Genomic DNA, 19,751 nt, shown 5'->3' with positions numbered 1-19,751 from the left:
AATGAATAATTGCCCTTCTCTGGGTTCCCTGCACAAAATATGACCCTAAAAATGTCCCTATTATGGTACATAGCCTCCGTACTTCCCTCTCCTATACAACGTTGCCTCCATACTGTTCGGCCTTATGAACTATAACCACTACTGTCTGTCCTTGTTAGCTATGCCACTCATTATTAGCTATAACCAAAACAATGTCATTACTGTCAGTGTCCCTCACCACGCAGTCCCCTTTCCATGCTAGACCCTCTCCGCACACTGTCCTCTCACATTGTTTCCCCACTATACTGCCCAGTTTCTGTACTTTGTCCTTTCCTCAGACTCCCTCCCCTTGGCACACTTTCCCCTACTTGCTGTGCCCACACACTTCCTTCCCATGCCGTCTCCTCTTTATACTGCCCACAATCACCCCATACTGTCCCCTTACACTATCCTCCCCCAATAAAATTCCTCTGTATCTTCTGGTTCATTTAAGCACTTATTTTATCACCGACCATATTACTCTGTGGCTCAGGATTGACCTTAGCAGCGTGATGAGGTGATTATGCCACCTGATCACACTGGTGATGGGTTCCTGACTCCAAAAATGATGGTAGTCAGTGCTTCATTTGTACATGTGCCTGAAAGACGTGAGGGCAGCCATTTTTCATACTCTCTGAGTCAGCCGTCAGTTTGATAACAGGTTCGGAGTTCAGCCAAATCCCACTCCCAGGGGACAAAATATCATGTAACGCTCACGGTGTAGTGGCTGCATGCGGGATTAGTGGACCAACTGGACCACAGGGGGATCCAGGCTTACCCTTTAGTGGAAGTGGCTTAACTAAGCGCCAACCACAAGGTGGACGCCATGTATCACTCACAGGGTAGCGACCGGGACTGTGGCAGGTGACCCCCAAGGGCTGGTGACGGACTCAGCAATAAACGGGTACCGGCAGGGTGACTGAGACTAGTTGGACAATTGGGTATGGACTGGAATGGTGGGCATGGCAGGGATAGATATATATGGGAAGGCAGGTACTAGAGACAGACACGGATAACAAGACAGGTGCTCAGGACCTGACAACTAGCTAGGTAGCAGACTGACTGACTAACTAACTGAACGTGTTGCGCAGGCGCTTCCCCTAATTGGAGTATGCCTTAAATACACTGTGGCTCTCAGCCATCGGCAGAGAGGCATTTGCTGGAAATAGCACAGTTGCCCTTTACAAGGAGGGCTAGTGTGCATGCGCACATTTTAGGTGCACTTCCAGGGATCCTGTGCAGCATGTACAGGGCCTGGGCGGGCAAGGAGGCAGCAGCATACGTGAATAGCCGGGGGAGTGCGGGGGAGGATGCCACCCGGCACCTGGGAGACACTTCAGCTTGGGAAAATACCCTTCCTTGCCTCATATAAAACGCTTGTCAAATAATTTTTTTGTTTTTTAAAACATGTTTTAAAGAGGTTGCCCTTGATTTTCAAATGTTTTCATTATGTGCCCAAAGTGGAGAGACAAAAAAAAATAAATAAATGAAGCTACCAAAAAAGTGCCGATCTCCGTGCATGGTACTGTGTCCCTCATTAGCACACTGGCATCAGTATCTGGTCGGCAGTATCATGTGACTGCTACAACCTTCATATTGCATCCAAGTTGGCTTCTTTGGGTTATGTGACACCCCTGCCGTATGTTGATGCCAGGAGAATGGCGGGGACACAATACTGAGTAACTGGGTTATCCAAACAGTCTGTTAGGCCCCCTTCACACGTCCGTGAAAAACACGCACGTGTGTTACGGGCCGTTTTTCGGGTCCGTGTCCCATTTTTGTGTCCGTTTTTATGGTCCGTGTGGCACCTGTGTGAATTGCGTATGCTAGCCGTGTTTGTGTGTAGAACGTCCGTGTGTGCGTGTGGAATTAACGTGTATGTGTACGTGTAATGTTCATGTGTAATGTCCGTGTGTGTGATGCACAATGTCATTTATAAATGTCGGCTGACAGCAGACAGAGTTGCGCGATGAGAATGAACTCGGGTGAACTTCACCCGACTTCATCCTCATACCGCGGCTCTGTCTGTGTCGAGTACTGATTAGCGGTCACCTGTGAAGGATTCACCGGTGACCGCTAATCCCCCGAGTGACTGAAGTTTCCCCCCTCTCTCATACTTACCGTTCCCCGATCACCGGCGCGGCGCTGCACGGCGTTCACACTGCTGCGGCGGCTTTTACTATTTTGAAAAAGCCGGCCGCTCATTAAACAATCTCCTATTCCCTGCTTTCCCCGCCCACAGGCGCCTATGATTGGTTGCAGTGAGACACGCCCCCACGCTGAGTGACAGGTGCCTCACTGCACCCAATCACAGCAGCCGGTGGGCGTGTCTATACTGTGCAGTAAAATAAATAAATAAATAATTAAAAAAAAACAGCGTGCGGTCCCCCCCAATTTTAATGCCAGCCAGATAAAGCCATACGGCTGAAGGCTGGTATTCTCAGGATGGGGAGCTCCACGTTATGGGGAGCCCCCCACCCTAACAATATCAGTCAGCAGCCGCCCAGAATTGCCACATACATTATATGCGACAGTTTTGGGGCTGTACCCGGCTCTTCCCGATTTGCCCTGGTGCTTTGGCAAATCGGGGTAATAAAGAGTTAATGGCAGCCCATAGCTGCCACTAAATCCTAGATTAATCATGTCAGGCGTCTCCCCGAGAAACCTTCCATGATTAATCTGTAAATTACAGTAAATAAACACACACACCAGAAAAAATCCTTTATTAGAAATAAAAAACACACACATATACCCTGGTTCAACAATTTAATCAGCCCGAAAAAGCCCTCCATGTCCGGCGTAATCCAGGATGGTCCAGCGTCGCATCCAGCGCTGCTGCATGGAGGTGACCGGAGCTGCAGAATACACAGCCGAAAATGTGTAAAAGTTGTGGTACAACTCACATTTTTATTATTATTAGAATTGGAATCAACTGCCGATATTTGATTTATTCTCACCTATTCTATTATATATTACTACTCGCCAAGATGCTGGTAACCTATAATTTATGGTGTGATTTCCTTACTAGCTGATTGGATGATATAAACAAGCAAAACAAGGTAAAGAATGCCAGCTCACTGACTGCTGAAATCCTACACTGTTTACGAGCCTACAGGAGGCACAAATATACTAAAATCCTGTAATGCTGGTAGATGTTAGCAGTGTACCGCCCCGCGAGCTCAGCTGCGACCGCCAAGCCGCTCGGATCCATGCTCGTGCTGCGGGTGGTGGCTCGAGCCTCTCACGGACCCAGGGGTCACGTCGCTCTTCAAGGGAGTTGGCGCTACACGCGGGGATTTGGGTGTTTGATTTGGAATGACAGTTCGTGACACCACCCACGGGTTGTGGTGACTGTGGACACCACCGCTGCGGTGAAGGTACGGGGATCCCAGGAGCGGTGTAATGGTGCAGCTAGGTGTTGACCCCTCCGTGGGTAGGGGGTGTTGGTCCCGGGGCCCGGTAGGCGAGGGTCGGAGTGCAGTTTGAAGTGTTGCGGTGCAGTGCGGTGCGGTGCCTGATGTGTCAGAGTGAGTACACCAGTGCCAAGACACTGGAGTCACTGGTAAACCAAAAGGAGTGGTGAACGGGGCCCGCAGCCGGCTGCAGCTTCTTCCAGATTAGGTTGATGGTGTCCACCTTTCTCCTGCACCTCTATGTAAATGTTCTGACTCTGGTGCCTTAGACACCGGTAGTCCGCTCCCCGACTGGTATTTGCCGAAGGAGCCCGTTTGCCCGCAGATGCTGGCCCTTTGGGTCTCTATGCCTTGGCGGTGGCGCTACCCGATATGGTTGGGCTGTTGTCTTCTAAAGGGACTTGTGTGGGGTAGGTCCTTGAGTCCAGCCCGCAATCAGTTGATTCGACTCAGCCCTGTCGGTTCATGGCTTTGTACGGGGTCTGAGTACCCTGCCTGGTGCTCCGGTATCCAGTTGGTTCTGGCGGGCCACTACCCTGTCCCGGTCCCTTACGGTTCCGCCGGTCGTATTCCCGGTCTCCTACAGGCGGTCACCACCGTCTGCCTCCTTGCCAATGGTGTCTGTTGGCAGCCTGGATACAGGACTGCCCGTTCACTTGACTGCTCTCTACTCGCACTTGAACTTGACTCTTCTAGACTCTGAACTCGACTAACTGTTTTCCCGCCTCCAGGGCTGTGAACTCCTCGGTGGGCGGAGTCAACCGCCTGGCTCCACCCCACCTGGTGTGGACATCAAACCTAGAGGGTGGTGACAAGGGTTTTAGTTTGGCTGGTGTTACCTAACCGGGAGAGGGGGGTGTGGTGTTGTGTGTGACTACCTGGGACGACCTGGATAGTCCAGGGCGTCACATTCCCCCTTGGTTAAATGCAGACCGTCCGCGGGCTGCCCGTCCATCACCGGTTTATTTTTGTTTCTGAAAAATAGAAAAACTAGACAACAATACAAGTATACTAACATTTTAACATTTTTATCTGTTTGAATCTTCCCATACGGGAGGCACATACTTAAACGTTATGATAACATTTTAATAACGCGGGAACCGGGTCCTTAATCACCCACCCAAACAACCTAGACCTTGATACTGCCCCTAAGAAGTGGGCAGCACCCCTTTTACCCAGTCCAGGAACGGGCCCAGGTGTGCTCAACGGGACGGGTGCTGGTTTTACAGTCCTTTCAGAGGCCCCACGTCCAGGGGACCCCTGACTCGGAGGATTGCCTCCGGTTGTAGTGGTGGCGGACCTCGGCCAGCAGCTTCCCGCAGGGCCATCCTCCAGTCTGCCTCTCCGGAGGCGGTGAAGCTGGACGGCCGGTTAAAGGGGGGGATTATTTACATACCCAAAAGTTTTTGGGTTGGCCTGCAAATTCTCGGCCTTGTCTTTGTAAAACGGGGGCAACAAAAGTCCCAACAGGGATGGGCAGTCAGGGTCCCAACGGGGACTTTAACATGGTGGCCTGGAACTGCTACCGCACTTTAACTTTCTGCGTATTCCTCCTCGACCAGGACCTCAGAGCTGTATGGTGGGGGAGGGGACTGGGGCCGCCTTGGAACATCCCGGCTCTCCTTCCTCTTCACATTGAGGGCAAACCAGCCCCTCTCCCCGCAGTGTCGTATGTATGACACCAGATCTCCGGGTAACAGGTCACGGTCCGAGTGACCCATCGGGAGGTGGGAGTTAACATCCCGACGGGATACAAAGATTTCGGCCTCCAGGCCCAGTTCAAAGATGAACCCCCATCCACGCTGGGGGTCAAACCGGCGGACTTGGCCTTCATAGGTCTGGCCCCGCACCCTGAAGGTGGCACTCCACAGATTTTCCTTCTCGCGGATGGTGCGGGCCAGCACCTCTGCTCTCTGCCGTTCCCGGGCTGCAATTTCCTGGCCCAGCTGACTCGGCTGCCGCTCCCAGTACGGGGCATCCGCATGCTCCCACTGCGCGAGGGTCGGGCCATGCCGCAGCTCCCCCGCACCATCTACGACTGGTATCTTTGAGGTTGGGGAGCCCCGCAGTGACGTGGCCTGTGTTGCTGCTCTGCAACGGCAACCCTGCGCTGCCTCAGCCGAGGCCTGGGGTTCGGGAGCGACGGGCCTTACCTGCCGGGCCTTCTTCCGGACAGCTTACACCTTCTCCCTGGCCAGGCGGACTGCCGGGGCCGGGACCTCTTTGGGTACGGTCACATTTGGGACCGGCGGCTTCACCTCGTGGACGGGCACCTCCCGGGGAACCTTCCACGGTAACGGGATCGGTGCAGGCTGTACGAAGGGACATCCACGGGCAGCGTCTACAGGCTTGCCCTCACGGGCGAGTAGGATGGACTCCGCGGCCGGTGTCGGGGGCAGCGGACCGATTGGCGGTGCAGCAGCAACCGATACGGGCAGTGGGGGAAGCAGCAGGGTGAGCGGGGGCAGACCAGGCCCCTCAGCCGCAGCGGCCGTTCCCTCGGGGACACAGGGACCTGGGTCGCCTACCCGCTCCTCCAACACTGCCTCCACCTCGCGTTTCCGCACGGCCGCATCTACTTCCTCCATTTCGGCCACCCACCTTTCCATAAGGAACCGGACTTGGGCCTGTAGACAACACATCTGCGGCGTCCGGGCTTCCACCCACGCCGCTGTTCCTGGCGTGGGCTCCGGGATCTCAGGTTTGTCGGACGGGATGGACATGCTGCTCAGTGGATGTCTAGGAACCAGACGGGTAGCAGAGTCCTGGCGTCCCTGCCTTTTATCTCCTCAGTCACATGAGGCCGATTCTCCGCTTTGCTCTCGGGGGGCGGGGCTTCGTCTTCGCGCCCTTTCTGTTCAGGGAAGACGGCTGTGGCGGGAACTTTTCGCGCCCAAGATGGCGGATTCTCTAATTTTTCAGCGGGACGCCGCTGGCGATGATCTGAAGGCGCACTTCCACAGGTAAGTGGACGGTTGTATCATGTTCGCAGACGCCAGAAGAGTCGATGTGTACCGCCCCGCGGGCTCGGCTGCGACCGCCGCGCCGCTCGGATCCGTGCTCGTACTGCGGGTGGTGGCTCGAGCCTCTCACGGACCTGGGGATCACGTCGCTCTGCAAGGGAGTTGGCGCTATACGCGGGGATATGGGTGTTTGATTTGGAATGACAGTTCGTGACGCCACCCACGGGTTGTGGTGATTGTGGACACCACCACTGCGGTGAAGGTACGGGGATCCCGGGAGCGGTGTAATGGCGCAGCTAGGTGTTGACCCCTCCGTGGGTAGGGGGTGTTGGTCCCGGGGCCCGGTAGGCGAGGGCCAGGGTGCAGGGTGTTGCGGTGCAGTGCGGTGCAGTGCCTGATGGCACTGGTGTATTCACTCTGACACAAGACTGTGGAGTCACTGGTAAACCAAGCGGAGTGATGAATGGGGCCCGCAGCTGGCTGCAGCTTCTTCCCGATTAAGTTGGTGGTCTCCACCTTTCTCCTGCACCTTTGTGTAAATGTTCTGACTCCGGTGCCTAAACACCGGTAGTCCGCTCCCCGACTGGTATTTGCCGGAGGAGCCCGTTTATCCACAGACGCTGGCCCTTTGGGTCTCTATGCCTTGGCGGTGGCGCTACCCAGTATGGTTGGGCTGTTGTCTTCTAAAGGGACTTGTGTGGGGTAGGTCCTTGAGTCCAGCCCGCAATCAGCTGATTCAACTCGGCCCTGTCGGTTCAGGGCTTTGTATGGGGTCTGAGTACCCTGCCTGGTGCTCCGGTATCCAGTTGGCTCCCCGGTTCGGTTCCGGCGGGCCACTACCCTGTCCCGGTCCCTTACGGTTCCGCCGGTCGTATTCCCGGTCTCCTGCAGGCGGTCACCACCGTCTGTCTCCTTGCCAATGGTGACTGGGCTGCGACCCAGCCACCTGGTAGTCTGTTGGCAGCCTGGATACAGGACTGCCCGTTCACTTGACTGCTCTCTACTCGCACTTGAACTTGACTCTTCTAGACTCTGAACTCGACTAACTGTTTTTCCGCCTCCAGGCCTGTGAACTCCTCGGTGGGCGGAGTCAACCACCTGGCTCCACCCCACCTGGTGTGGACATCAAAACTGGAGGGTGGTGACAAGGGTTTTAGTTTGGTTGGTGTTACCTAACCAGGAGGGGGGGTGGTGTTGTGTGTGACTACCTGGGACGACCTGGATAGTCCAGGGCATCACAGCAGCTGTATTTCAGTTATTTCTTAGTTGGAGCTTGGGTTTTATAACCCGAGTTAACATGATTGGGATCTATGAAAATATGGCAATGAATAGTGATGGGCAGACCCAGACTGTAAAGTCCGGCTCTGCGTGGTTTCAAACCTACCTGGGTGTTTGATCCGGATCCGGCAATTCGGGGAATAAAAAAAATAAAGAAAGAAAATAAGAATGAAGCAAGCGCTTCATAATTACCGACGCTCCGGCGCAGCTGTACACTGCTCCCGCGGCCTGTCCTTCACTTTCGGGGCTGCTCATTACCTTCATTGCATATGCACTGCTTTCACCACCCAACGGCTGTCCTATCATCTGTAATTGGTTGCCCCCAGCCTGTGTGACAGTGTCTGCCTGCAACCACTCTCAGGCACTGTCTGCGGGTCTATATTGTACAGTAGAAATAAATAAAACATTTGGTGTAGGGTCCCACCTATGTGTATTAAAATAGGAAGAACCGTTTGCGACAATAATTAAAGAAAATAGCGTGCAGTCCCCCCAATTTTAATACCTAGCCATGATAAATTCTAACAGCTGCGGGGCTGATTTTCTCAGGCTGGGGAGACCCATTTTTATTGGGAGCCCCCCAGCATAAAAATAGCAGCCTGCAGCTGCCCTGAAATTGTCGCACCCATTAGTTTCGACAAGCCCATCGATTTTCCTGGCTCTTCCTGATTGCCCTGGTGCGATGGCAATTGGGGCAATAAGGGCTTAATTACAGTGCACAACTGTCATCAATTCCAAAATTAGTGATGGGTAGGGATCTATGGGACCCTACCCGTCACTAAAAGAAATAAAAAAGACAAAACATTGCAAAAAATCCTTTATTTGAAATAAAATATAGCACTCTCTTTCCCCTCTTTATTAACTCCAAAAAGACCCTTGAAGTTCCGCCGTAATCCACACGATGTCTCACGACGGTCCTGCCTCTGCTACAGCCGAGCCTGGAGAAACCAAAAACAAGTCCAATTTCTCCAGGCTCCAGGAAACACAAGGGGGACCTGGCTGACAGCAATGACGTCACTCAGTTTACTGGAGGGCATACCTGGGTCTGACTGCTACCAATCACAGATGCTAGGATAGCTGGTAGGCGGGGAAAGCAGTGCATATACATTGAAGGTAATAAGCGGCCCCTGAAGTGGGTAAGTACAGCGCTTGCTCCTAAATTGGTGTAGGGTCCCCCCATATTATGATACCCTGCACAGAAAAAGCCCATGGCTACAGGCTGTAGTCCCCAACCGTGTGTGTTATCTTGGCTATGTATCAAAATAAGAAGAACCACGTCATCCACACGAAACAAGGAGGATGGCGATCGCAAGCAGAGAGGAGGCAAAGGATCAAGATCAGTGACGCCCATCAGATTGGACCGCCCAGCAGGTGAGTATAATAAAAAGGTCTTTTTTATGTTATACAGATGGGCCTGGGGAATTATATACAGTATTCTAGAACGCTATATATAAGGGCTCACTGGTGGCGGCTGCAGCTTATATGGGACAAATCTGGTGACAGGTTCCCTTTAAAAGCCAGTGGTCTCTCGGGCAGGTCGGTTACCTTCTCTCTGCCTGTTCCCCTGGTCTCTGCCTACATGCACACTCAGGGAGAGACTTGTCATTCAAAAGGAGAAGCCACCGAGAACCTGCCTTTTCGCGTATTCACCTGAGTGGTTTTATGTATTGTTTTCCCTGAAACATCGCCTTGTGTCAGAGTGAAATATATGTGGGTGAAATCATGCAGCCAATGCCTGACCCAAGGGAAGAATGTATCAGCTGTCAGGTTCCCTTTACTCATTCATTACTATGTAAAGTCTTAGTAGCGATGATACAGAAATATTTGTAATGATTCATAGATGACACCGTCCTGTCTAACAGAATTTCCCAGGTATAATGCACCAACAATGTAATAATTACTGTTGTCTCGTGGGTAGAAATCCTTGTTCAAGGTCATAATGAGCCGACACGGAGGTTGCTTTATGCAACTAGAAACACGTTTTGTCCTGCTGAGTCCTGTCGCCAGTATCCGGCGTCGGTTCTCGTGTACTCGTGGTTGTGCTTAGTGTTAATACTACTGCAACTAATGATATCTTGCACTTGGCAAACAGCATTTGAAACCCTAAGTGCAAAATCTGGTTAGACGGCAGCGAAAAGCTATAATTAAAACAAGTTCACCAGCTCAAACTGGTCTTGTAACAGCCATGTAGACCAGTGGCTCCTCTCAGATATGCTAATGTTACTGAGGAATTTCCACGCTTCGATGCTGGCCTGACTTGTAACATGTAACCGATCAGACGTGGAATAACACCTAACTGAAAGCAAAAATAATATTTGGTTGTTTACACTCGTTATGGGCTAAGATGGTATGAGGAAAAATGTTAGAGCACGTTATAAAAAAATGTAGAGCAAAAGGCACCGGGATTGTTGGAAAGTTTTGGGCACTTGGAAGTATCTACAGTATATTGAGTCACAGAAAGTCCCTCCACCCTGCGAGCCACGGTTGGGCACCGCATCCCCTGGGGCATAAAGCCTCTATATGAAACCAAAGGCACACTATGACCCAATCGAAGTCTATCAACGCCAAACTATGCATCATCAAGGTTCTCCTGAGCTTACATTGCACCCATTACAGTCATTGTATCCTTCAATGCCCGTTTCCTAAACCCAGACTGCTAATGCTTTTTGAATGTTTTTAGGTTTTATTTTAGCTCAGCAATTGGAAAATCTGTCTTCACTGAATACAGATATCATGGATTTTACCCATGAATTCATAAGGAAAGATCAGTCCAGAAGGAGAAAGAAGCAGATTTGTCTGATAAGATATATTACATAGATACTTGTTTTCATGTACATTTATCTCCTTCTCTGCTCCCCTCTTATCTCCTCTTCCCACAATCGCATACAAGATTTCTCCTGTGCCTCCCCCATACTCTGGAACGCTCTACCTCAGCATATCAGACACTCCCTACCGTGGAAAGCTTCAAGAGGAACCTCAAGACCCACCTCTTTCAACAGGCCTACAACCTACAATAGCCCTCAGTCCAGTACACCACTGCGCAACCAGCTCTGTCCTCACCTATTGTACCATCACCCATTCCCTATAGACTGTGAGCCCTCGCGGGCAGGGTCCTCTCTCCTCCTATACCAGTCTGTTTTGTACTGTTAATGATTGTTGTACGTATACCCTCTTTCACTTGTAAAGCGCCATGGAATAAATGGCGCTATAATAATAAATAATAATTTATGAAGTAAAAATTAAAATGATGGTTATTCTGAAAGAAGTACCAATATTTTGGTGCAAAAAAAATACATTTAGGCTGCTACTGTCATAGGTGTGTCCCACTGTAGGAAGACCTCTGGCGAATCTGGGACCTGCAGCTTGTGTTTGAGTGCATCTACTTTCTTTGGGTGCTGAAGGGGATAAGGACTCTTTCCTATCTGGTTATCCTTTGTAGCCTAAATATCAGGTGCAGCTCTTTGTGACCACTCCCCTTCGTCTTACCATCTTATCGGATACCAGTTATAGAATCTCATTCTTATGCTGTCCACTTAGGAAGGAGCCACTCTCTGGAAGAAGCTGAACAGTCATCACAGATGCAGCTGTGGTGTTTAGCTGCATTATTGGAGCTTGGAGTATTTTCCTTTTTGTGTCTATTTTCCCTCTGTCCGTCTTCCTTCCCTTGTGTTGTATTATTGCAGTGGTGAGACTAGTGCTCTCGCTGGCCTTCTCACTAGCTATGGTGTGTTCAGGGCAAGCTAGGGCCTAGGCACGTGACATTGACGGGGGCAAGGACCCGTATACGGATATTAGGGTACAGACACAAGTGAGGAGGTGTCTCCTCTCCCTATCACCAGGGTCTTCCTTCTATAAAACCCCCATGGTTACCCTGTATTGTACCGCACGTTGATCGTCGGTATGCTCTGGTGTGACATTTATACATTGCATTTTTCACCACAACTTCACTGTACTTTTTTCCACTTTTAAGTGCATTTTATAGTTGGGTGAATAATGACATTCAAACTATGATTTATCTCGTCCAAAACAAGTCTTAAGGCTATGTTCCTGTGATGAGTATTTGGTGCGTTTTTAGCATTGAATTTTTGTGAGCATTTTTGTTGCATTTTTGAGGCTTCAATTTTGGTCTTTTTTTGCTATGTCATGTTTTAAATAAAGAAGCTGCTTTTTATAATTCATGGTATTTGGATTTGACAAAACATTATTGAATTCTTATCTGCGGATTACATGCATCTTTGCAAAAACACGTCAAAAACGCATGTGCAGGTGATGCAATTCTATGGGGAAAATCTGCACATAAAACCCAGCGTTCCCGCAAGAGAAATGGACCTGTTGCAGATTTGAAAGACGCACCGCAGGGCAGTTTACATTAAAAATAAGCACAGCGGGCAGAAGATTTCTATAAATCCCATCCACTTTGCTGGAGGAATGCTGTGTTTTTGACACAGTGAAAGTACACAACCTCAAAAACTCAGAGGGCGCACCGTCTAATATCATTGGAAAAAAGTTCAAAACGTTATTTTTAGACCGTTTAGGGTAAAGGTCTGTTTAGTGCCACCGGTTGGTGTGTGTATACAACTGAGGATCGGTAAATATTTATAGATAGGCGGTCATTTAAAAGCCTGTTTACACATGGAGAGTATGACGGATCGTTCAGTGTGCAGTCGTCACTGTTCTCGGCAGCAAAACGATTCGCTGCTGTGAAGGATAATTTTTAATCCTAATTAGCGGCATGTTTACAGTGCGAGATAATTGTGAAACAGTTTAATTATTGAAAGGATCAGTAAGGCCCCTTTCACACTTTTAGTTTTTTGCCATCAGTCACAATCCGTTTTTGCGACGGATCGATGGATCCGTCGCAGATTGTGGCAAAACTAATTCGACCGGATCCGTTTTTCGACAGATCTGACTAGCTGGGGGCTAAATAATACTTGGAGCATGCTCAGTTAAAAAAAACGGAATCCGGCGCCAGATTCCGTCATTTGACAGATGACGACATATCAAACAACGGACGGCGATGGATCCGCCGCTGACCGTTTTTTCGCCAAACACAAAAAATGTTAATATGGATGTTGTCTCCGTCCGACGGCCAAACATTTTTCAACGGATGAAACGTGCGGACATCCGTCGCCAATACAAGTCAATGAGAAAAAAAATCGGATCTAACGGCATCAGTCGTTGGATCCGTTTTTCTCCAAATTCGACGGATTGTGACTGATGGCAAAAAACTGATGTGTGAAAGGGGCCTAAAAAGTGCTTTGGTAATTGAATATAGCAGTAAGGTCAGTTACTTAGGCTAGTTTCACACTTGCGTTGGGTTGAATCCGCTAGGTCCATTGCTGCGTCGTTTTGACGTTTTTGTCATTCTGGGCATGCTCAGTAGAAATTAGCGGAATCCAGCGGCGGATTCCGTTGTAAAGCACTTTGCAACGGAATCTGCCACCATAGGGATCCATTATAACTATTGACGGATGTAACAGAATACGCCGCTCGGCGTCATTTCAACGCAAGCAATTAACGTTACATGCTGCGTTCCTTCCGCTCGGCGGAAGCAACGCAGCGTCGGCCAGCGGCAGCAACGCAGGTACTTTTGGCATAATCCGTCATATATAGAAGTCTATGTCAAACAGCGGAATCCGTTAACGGATTCCGCTGTTTTCCAAAACGGCGGATTGCAACTGAAGGAAAACAACGCAAGTGTGAAAGTACCCTTAAAAACAAGGGAAGCAGTTGGGATGTTTTCAAGAATTTAGATATAATTGATGTGGACACTCACTCTTGGATATGGTTGAATTAACTTTAAAAAAAACGTTATTGACATTTTTACTTGCCCTGACAGACATGTCATGTATATTTCCTGAGGTAAAAAAACGCACACACGTTTTTTTTTGTGCACTTCTGCAGTGGAAACTGATCATAAAAGCATGTAATGCACACATAATTATATCAATAACATTTTGTCCATGCCAAATACTAGGAAGTGTAAAAAAAACAAAGCACCTTTCTGTAAAACATGGCATACCAAGGAGAAACAAAAAAATGCAACATCAAAAATAAAATAAAAACACATGCAATAATAAAAAAAAAGAAAAAATGCAAGTCACCTAGTTTACATAATATGTGCAGGAATTCTGCAACATCAGTTCTTTTCAAACAACAACACTTTACTTAGTGGTTCATTCTTTGCAACAACTTCACACTCCAGATAGCGGACACATATCTTCCAGTACATTTTATTTTATAGGCCATGTTCAGACTCAGTCTAAGGCTATGTGCCCACGCTGCGGAAAATGCGCGGATTTTGCCGCGGATTTCTCACGGAAAAGCCGCTGATTTTCCAGAAATGTGCAGCACAGCTACTCCCCAGCCATTTCTATGGCATTTGGGAAATGCTGTGCCCACGCTGCGGATTTTTCCGCAGCGGAAATCGTGCGGATTTTCGTGCGGAAAAATCTGCAGCATGTCAATTATTGTTGCGGATTTTCGTGCGGATTTTGCCTATTCAATTGAATTAAAAAAAAAAAAAAAATCGCAAAATCCGCAACAAAATCCGTGTCAAATCCGCGTCAAATCCGCACCTATGAAAAGGTGCGGATTCCGGGGGAAATCTGCGGATTTTGATGCAGAAAAATCCGCAGATACAGAGTCCCGTGGGCACATAGCCTAAGTCCCCATTGGGTTGCTTCCGATCTACATGATCCTTTGAGTCCCAGCACAACCCAGTCCAGTGTTGCAGAACACATTGTAACAGCCACTAGAGTCCGGTCGTCCGGCTCCTGTTGTCTGAGGCACTCTGTTCAAGGTTCAGTCTCTCTTTTCAACTTTGTAACCCTCCACTTGAAGGGGGTGCCCCGGGACTCGGTGAGGGGTTTGCTGTGGGGATACAGGGGTCACTCTCGTACTCACTCAGTTCATAGGCAGACACCGACAACCGGGTAAACCAAGTCTCTGGGTGCCGCTGAGAGTAGTTCGTCCGTGTCCCGTCCCCAAGTGGTGCTACCTGGTGATCCATGACCTGCCTCCTGGCACTTAGTTTGACTTCAACTTGATGACCCAGTAGCATGAAACTAGCCGGGCCCTGCTCCCTACTATGACTAAGTATGGGAGCTTGTTCTCAGGGCTCACGCTTGGTATTTTTAGGACTGTTTTGGTTGTAAAGTCCTATGCCCCTCATTGCGCTAATGTCCCAATTCTGTAGCGGGTGGGAACGGATCATAAAGGCTCCGTTCTCCTCAGGTGAATTGTCAGGTTGCCAGAAGCTACTCCCTGACCTAGGGTCCATGTACCCTATCGTGTCTTCGGTCCCGGGCCAGTGATAGGGCTAGGCTGACTGCCGTCCTCCTCGACAGGTCTGAGCACCTCGCCACAATCCCCTGCGACCCGGGGTCCGACTCCTCTAGGCCCAGACCACCGTCTGCAACCTAGGCAGTTACTTCAGGAGTCACCATTCCTGACTTCCTCTTAGCTCCTCTCAGCTCAAGGCTACTTCCAACTCCTTCTCCACTCACAGACAGACTCGACGCTCTACACTCCTCACCTTCCCTCCCTGACCCCCAAGATGGGCGACTCTATTCCACTCAAGCCGTCCACTGGTGCGTCAGGTGGGTGTGGTACAGGGTGCCTCTATGGTTTTGATGTGCTGTTGGAGGCAACACCACTTAAGTAGGGACCCAGAACCAAGAGGGAGGCGGAATACTGCACGGAAGGGCAGCTTGTGCAGTACGCTGTGACGACCTGATAGTCCAGGGGCGTCACACACGCATGTGATGTCACTGGAGCTTACCTGACTGCATGCATGTGATGTCACTGGAGCTTACCTGACTGTAGACACGTGATGTCATTGGAGCATACCTGACTGTACACAGGTGATGTCACTGGAACTTACCTGACTGTACACACGTGAAGTCACTGCAGCTTACCTGACTACACACGTGATGTCACTGGAACTTACCTGACTGTACACATGTGATGTCACTGGAACTTACCTGCCTGTAATTCGTGATGTCACTGCAGCTTACCTGACTGTACACATGTGATGTCACTGGAACTTACCTGCCTGTAATTCGTGATGTCACTGCAGCTTACCTGCCTGTAATTCGTGATGTCACTGCAGCTTACCTGCCTGTAATTCGTGATGTCACTGCAGCTTACCTGCCAGTAATTTGTGATGTCACTGCAGCTTACCTGCCTGTAATTCGTGATGTCACTGCAGCTTACCTGCCTGTAATTCGTGATGTCACTGCAGCTTACCTGCCTGTAATTCGTGATGTCACTGCAGCTTACCTGCCTGTAATGTGTGATGTCACTGCAGCTTACCTGCCTGTAATTCGTGATGTCACTGCAGCTTACCTGCCTGTAATGTGTGATGTCACTGCAGCTTACCTGCCTGTAATTCGTGATGTCACTGCAGCTTACCGGCCTGTAATTTGTGATATCACTGCAGCTTACCTGCCTGTAATTCGTGATGTCACTGCAGCTTACCTGCCTGTAATGTGTGATGTCACTGCAGCTTACCTGCCTGTAATTCGTGATGTCACTGCAGCTTACCTGCCTGTAATTCGTGATGTCACTGCAGCTTACCTGCCTGTAATTCGTGATGTCACTGCAGCTTACTTGCCTGTAATTCGTGATGTCACTGCAGCTTACCTGCCTGTAATGTGTGATGTCACTGCAGCTTACATGCCTGTAATGTGTGATGTCACTGCAGCTTACCTGCCTGTAATTCGTGATGTCACTGGAGCTTACCTGCCTGTAATTCGTGATGTCACTGCAGCTTACCGGCCTGTAATTTGTGATATCACTGCAGCTTACCTGCTTGTAATTTGTGATATCACTGCAGCTTACCTGCCTGTAATTCGTGATGTCACTGCAGCTTACTTGCCTGTAATTCGTGATGTCACTGCAGCTTACCTGCCTGTAATGTGTGATGTCACTGCAGCTTACATGCCTGTAATGTGTGATGTCACTGCAGCTTACCTGCCTGTAATTCGTGATGTCACTGCAGCTTACCTGCCTGTAATTTGTGATGTCACTGCAGCTTACCGGCCTGTAATTTGTGATGTCACTGCAGCTTACCGGCCTGTAATTTGTGATGTCACTGCAGCTTACCGGCCTGTAATTTGTGATGTCACTGCAGCTTACCGGCCTGTAATTTGTGATGTCACTGCAGCTTACCGGCCTGTAATGTGTGATGTCACTGCAGTTTACCTGCCTGTAATTCGTGATGTCACTGCAGCTTACCTGCCTGTAATTTGTGATGTCACTGCAGCTTACCTGCCTGTAATTTGTGATGTCACTGCAGCTTACCGGCCTGTAATTTGTAATGTCACTGCAGCTTACCTGCCTGTAATTCGTGATGTCACTGCAGCTTACCTGCCTGTAATTCGTGATGTCACTGCAGCTTACTTGCCTGTAATTCGTGATGTCACTGCAGCTTACCTGCCTGTAATGTGTGATGTCACTGCAGCTTACATGCCTGTAATGTGTGATGCCACTGCAGCTTACCTGCCTGTAATTCGTGATGTCACTGGAGCTTACCTGCCTGTAATTCGTGATGTCACTGCAGCTTACCGGCCTGTAATTTGTGATATCACTGAAGCTTACCTGCTTGTAATTTGTGATATCACTGCAGCTTACCTGCCTGTAATTCGTGATGTCACTGCAGCTTACCTGCCTGTAATTCGTGATGTCACTGCAGCTTACTTGCCTGTAATTCGTGATGTCACTGCAGCTTACCTGCCTGTAATGTGTGATGTCACTGCAGCTTACCTGCCTGTAATTCGTGATGTCACTGCAGCTTACCGGCCTGTAATTTGTGATGTCACTGCAGCTTACCGGCCTGTAATTTGTGATGTCACTGCAGCTTACCGGCCTGTAATTTGTGATGTCACTGCAGCTTACCGGCCTGTAATTCGTGATGTCACTGCAGCTTACCTGCCTGTAATTTGTGATGTCACTGCAGCTTACCGGCCTGTAATTTGTGATGTCACTGCAGCTTACCGGCCTGTAATTTGTGATGTCACTGCAGCTTACCGGCCTGTAATGTGTGATGTCACTGCAGCTTACCTGCCTGTAATTCGTGATGTCACTGCAGCTTACCTGCCTGTAATGTGTGATGTCACTGCAGCTTACGCGCCTGTAATTTGTAATGTCACTGCAGCTTACCTGCCTGTAATTTGTAATGTCACTGCAGCTTTCCCGCCTGTAATTTGTGATGTCACTGCAGCTTACCTGCCTGTAATTTGTGATGTCACTGCAGCTTACCTGCCTGTAATGTGTGATGTCACTGCAGGTTACCTGCCTGTAATGTGTGATGTCACTGCAGCTTACCTGCCTGTAATGTGTGATGTCACTGCAGCTTACCTGCCTGTAATGTGTGATGTCACTGCAGCGTACCTGCCTGTAATTTGCTTACCTGGACAAATTCTGAACAAGCATAACAATAATATCAAAGTTGCAGCATAACTTTCTGCGCGACTCACATCCTTTTTCGTGCTCACAATTCTGGGAAAGCCAATTAAAAAATATTAATAAAGGGTACCCAAAAAGAACAAAAGCAAAAGTGAATGTTGGAATTTTATTTTTTGTCCTGGTGTAAATTTTTCTGTTTCTGCAGTCAGGTGTGTGTATTCATTCATCATGAATGTCAGGCGTGATTAACTAAAAAAAAGCCTCCAAGGAAGTGGTATGACATACCATGCAACACCTGGGGAGAAACCATCATTTATGTGTGTTTGTACAGCCGGGTGGAAGATCATCTGCGTCTTTTGAAGTCGGTGCAAATCTTTGTGTTGATCTAATAGTTTTCATTGTCCTCCCCTCCTCCTCTTACCTGGTGCAGGGAGGTGCTGCTTAGTAATCCTACACCTGTAGATGGGAACGCCCATCACTGTGCTAAACTTCCCAAAACAAGTGTATGGGCAAATGTGAAAATGCAGGCGGCACTCCAGAAAAAATGCCTTCATTTCTACTGTAACTAATGCTGGCCGATGGATAAACAGGCCACCATGGCCCTGGATGACAGCAGTCTCTATGCCAGGACTAGGAATAAGCTTTGGTTTAATGCAAGTGACAATGGACTTTCAAGACGGAGCAGCCTTCCTCCAGAGCTGCTCTCGGGGGTTGATTTTAAGGTAAAGATTCCGAAAAACATGAAAGTTTTGGATCCTATAAGAAGAACCAAGAAAAGACCTACTATTATCCCAGGTAAGATGACAGGTGGCGAAGCTCTGTATGGCCAGAAATCTATCTGGTGTGATCTATTTCTCCTCGGAGACCATGTCCCCTCAGCTGGAAATGTATTAGGGGATCTTCACGTCTCCATTGTTGTGATCCTTCTAATTATGCTACAAAGGTCTGGCATTTTGCCATGATTTCAGAAGAATAGTGACCTGTTGAGTATAATCTTACATAGGTCTCGAACAGAACCCAGATTTCTTTTTTTCGGAAATAAAAATCCATCGCTTTGCTGAGTCAGATCTTCATCGGTGTTTTGTCAGGTTTTACCATTTTATAGTCAGGTTTCTGAAGCATCTTCATGAGAAATGGAACTAGGATGCCACAGAAAAGTCTCGGTTTTGTCCATATTACAAAAAAAATGGATGTTTGAACAGTTTCAGACTATAAGGGTACGTGCCAACAATCTGAACCTGTTGAGTCCTGGACGCCGCAGGTCCTGACCTGTAGGGCCGCGAGTCTCCTCCGCAGGAGACCACAGCTACTTGTGCCCACGATCTGGGCTCGGGCAGTTGTGGTCTCTCTTCTGTTTTCCCTGTGGAGAACACTCGTGTCTCGGCATCAAACAATTGACATGCTGCGGCTTGGAAAGCCGCATCGGAGATCAGATTTTGCTGCGGGAAAAACAAGCACAGTGGGCACAGGATTTCTAGAAATCTCATCCACTGTGCTTGTACTGTACATCGCAGTGTTTTGAACGCAGTGTAATGGGTCTGTGAGACATTGATATCTGAGTGATTCCTAAGAATTTGTTCACACTGACTGAATATGAAGTGGATTTTCTTCTGCATCTTACAAACCGATCCTCCAATGTTGTACAACTTTACAAAACCTCATTCACGTGCCG

The 19,751-nt window shown here is 49.0% G+C and overlaps 1 protein-coding gene across 5 annotated transcripts in view; it reads left to right on the top strand.

Moving 5' to 3' along the window:
- The window catches only part of FRY (FRY microtubule binding protein), a 645,836-nt gene that overhangs the window by 151,106 nt on the left and 474,979 nt on the right, over window positions 1-19,751 (top strand). For 3 of the 5 annotated variants that reach the window (XM_075337348.1, XM_075337345.1, XM_075337344.1), the window contains exon 1: window positions 18,643-18,874. The exons of the other annotated variants lie outside the window; for them this stretch is intronic. In XM_075337348.1, the coding sequence (XP_075193463.1) occupies window positions 18,658-18,874 (217 nt within the window). In that variant the 5' untranslated portion in view covers window positions 18,643-18,657. Of the gene's footprint in view, window positions 1-18,642; window positions 18,875-19,751 lie in introns of those variants that run through there. 5 annotated transcript variants of the gene reach the window in all.

This window comes from Anomaloglossus baeobatrachus, chromosome 2 (assembly GCF_048569485.1).
Source record: "Anomaloglossus baeobatrachus isolate aAnoBae1 chromosome 2, aAnoBae1.hap1, whole genome shotgun sequence".
Taxonomy (NCBI): domain Eukaryota; kingdom Metazoa; phylum Chordata; class Amphibia; order Anura; family Aromobatidae; genus Anomaloglossus; species Anomaloglossus baeobatrachus.
Note: the sequence above shows the minus strand (reverse complement) of the source record. Positions and strands in the feature narration are given on the sequence as shown.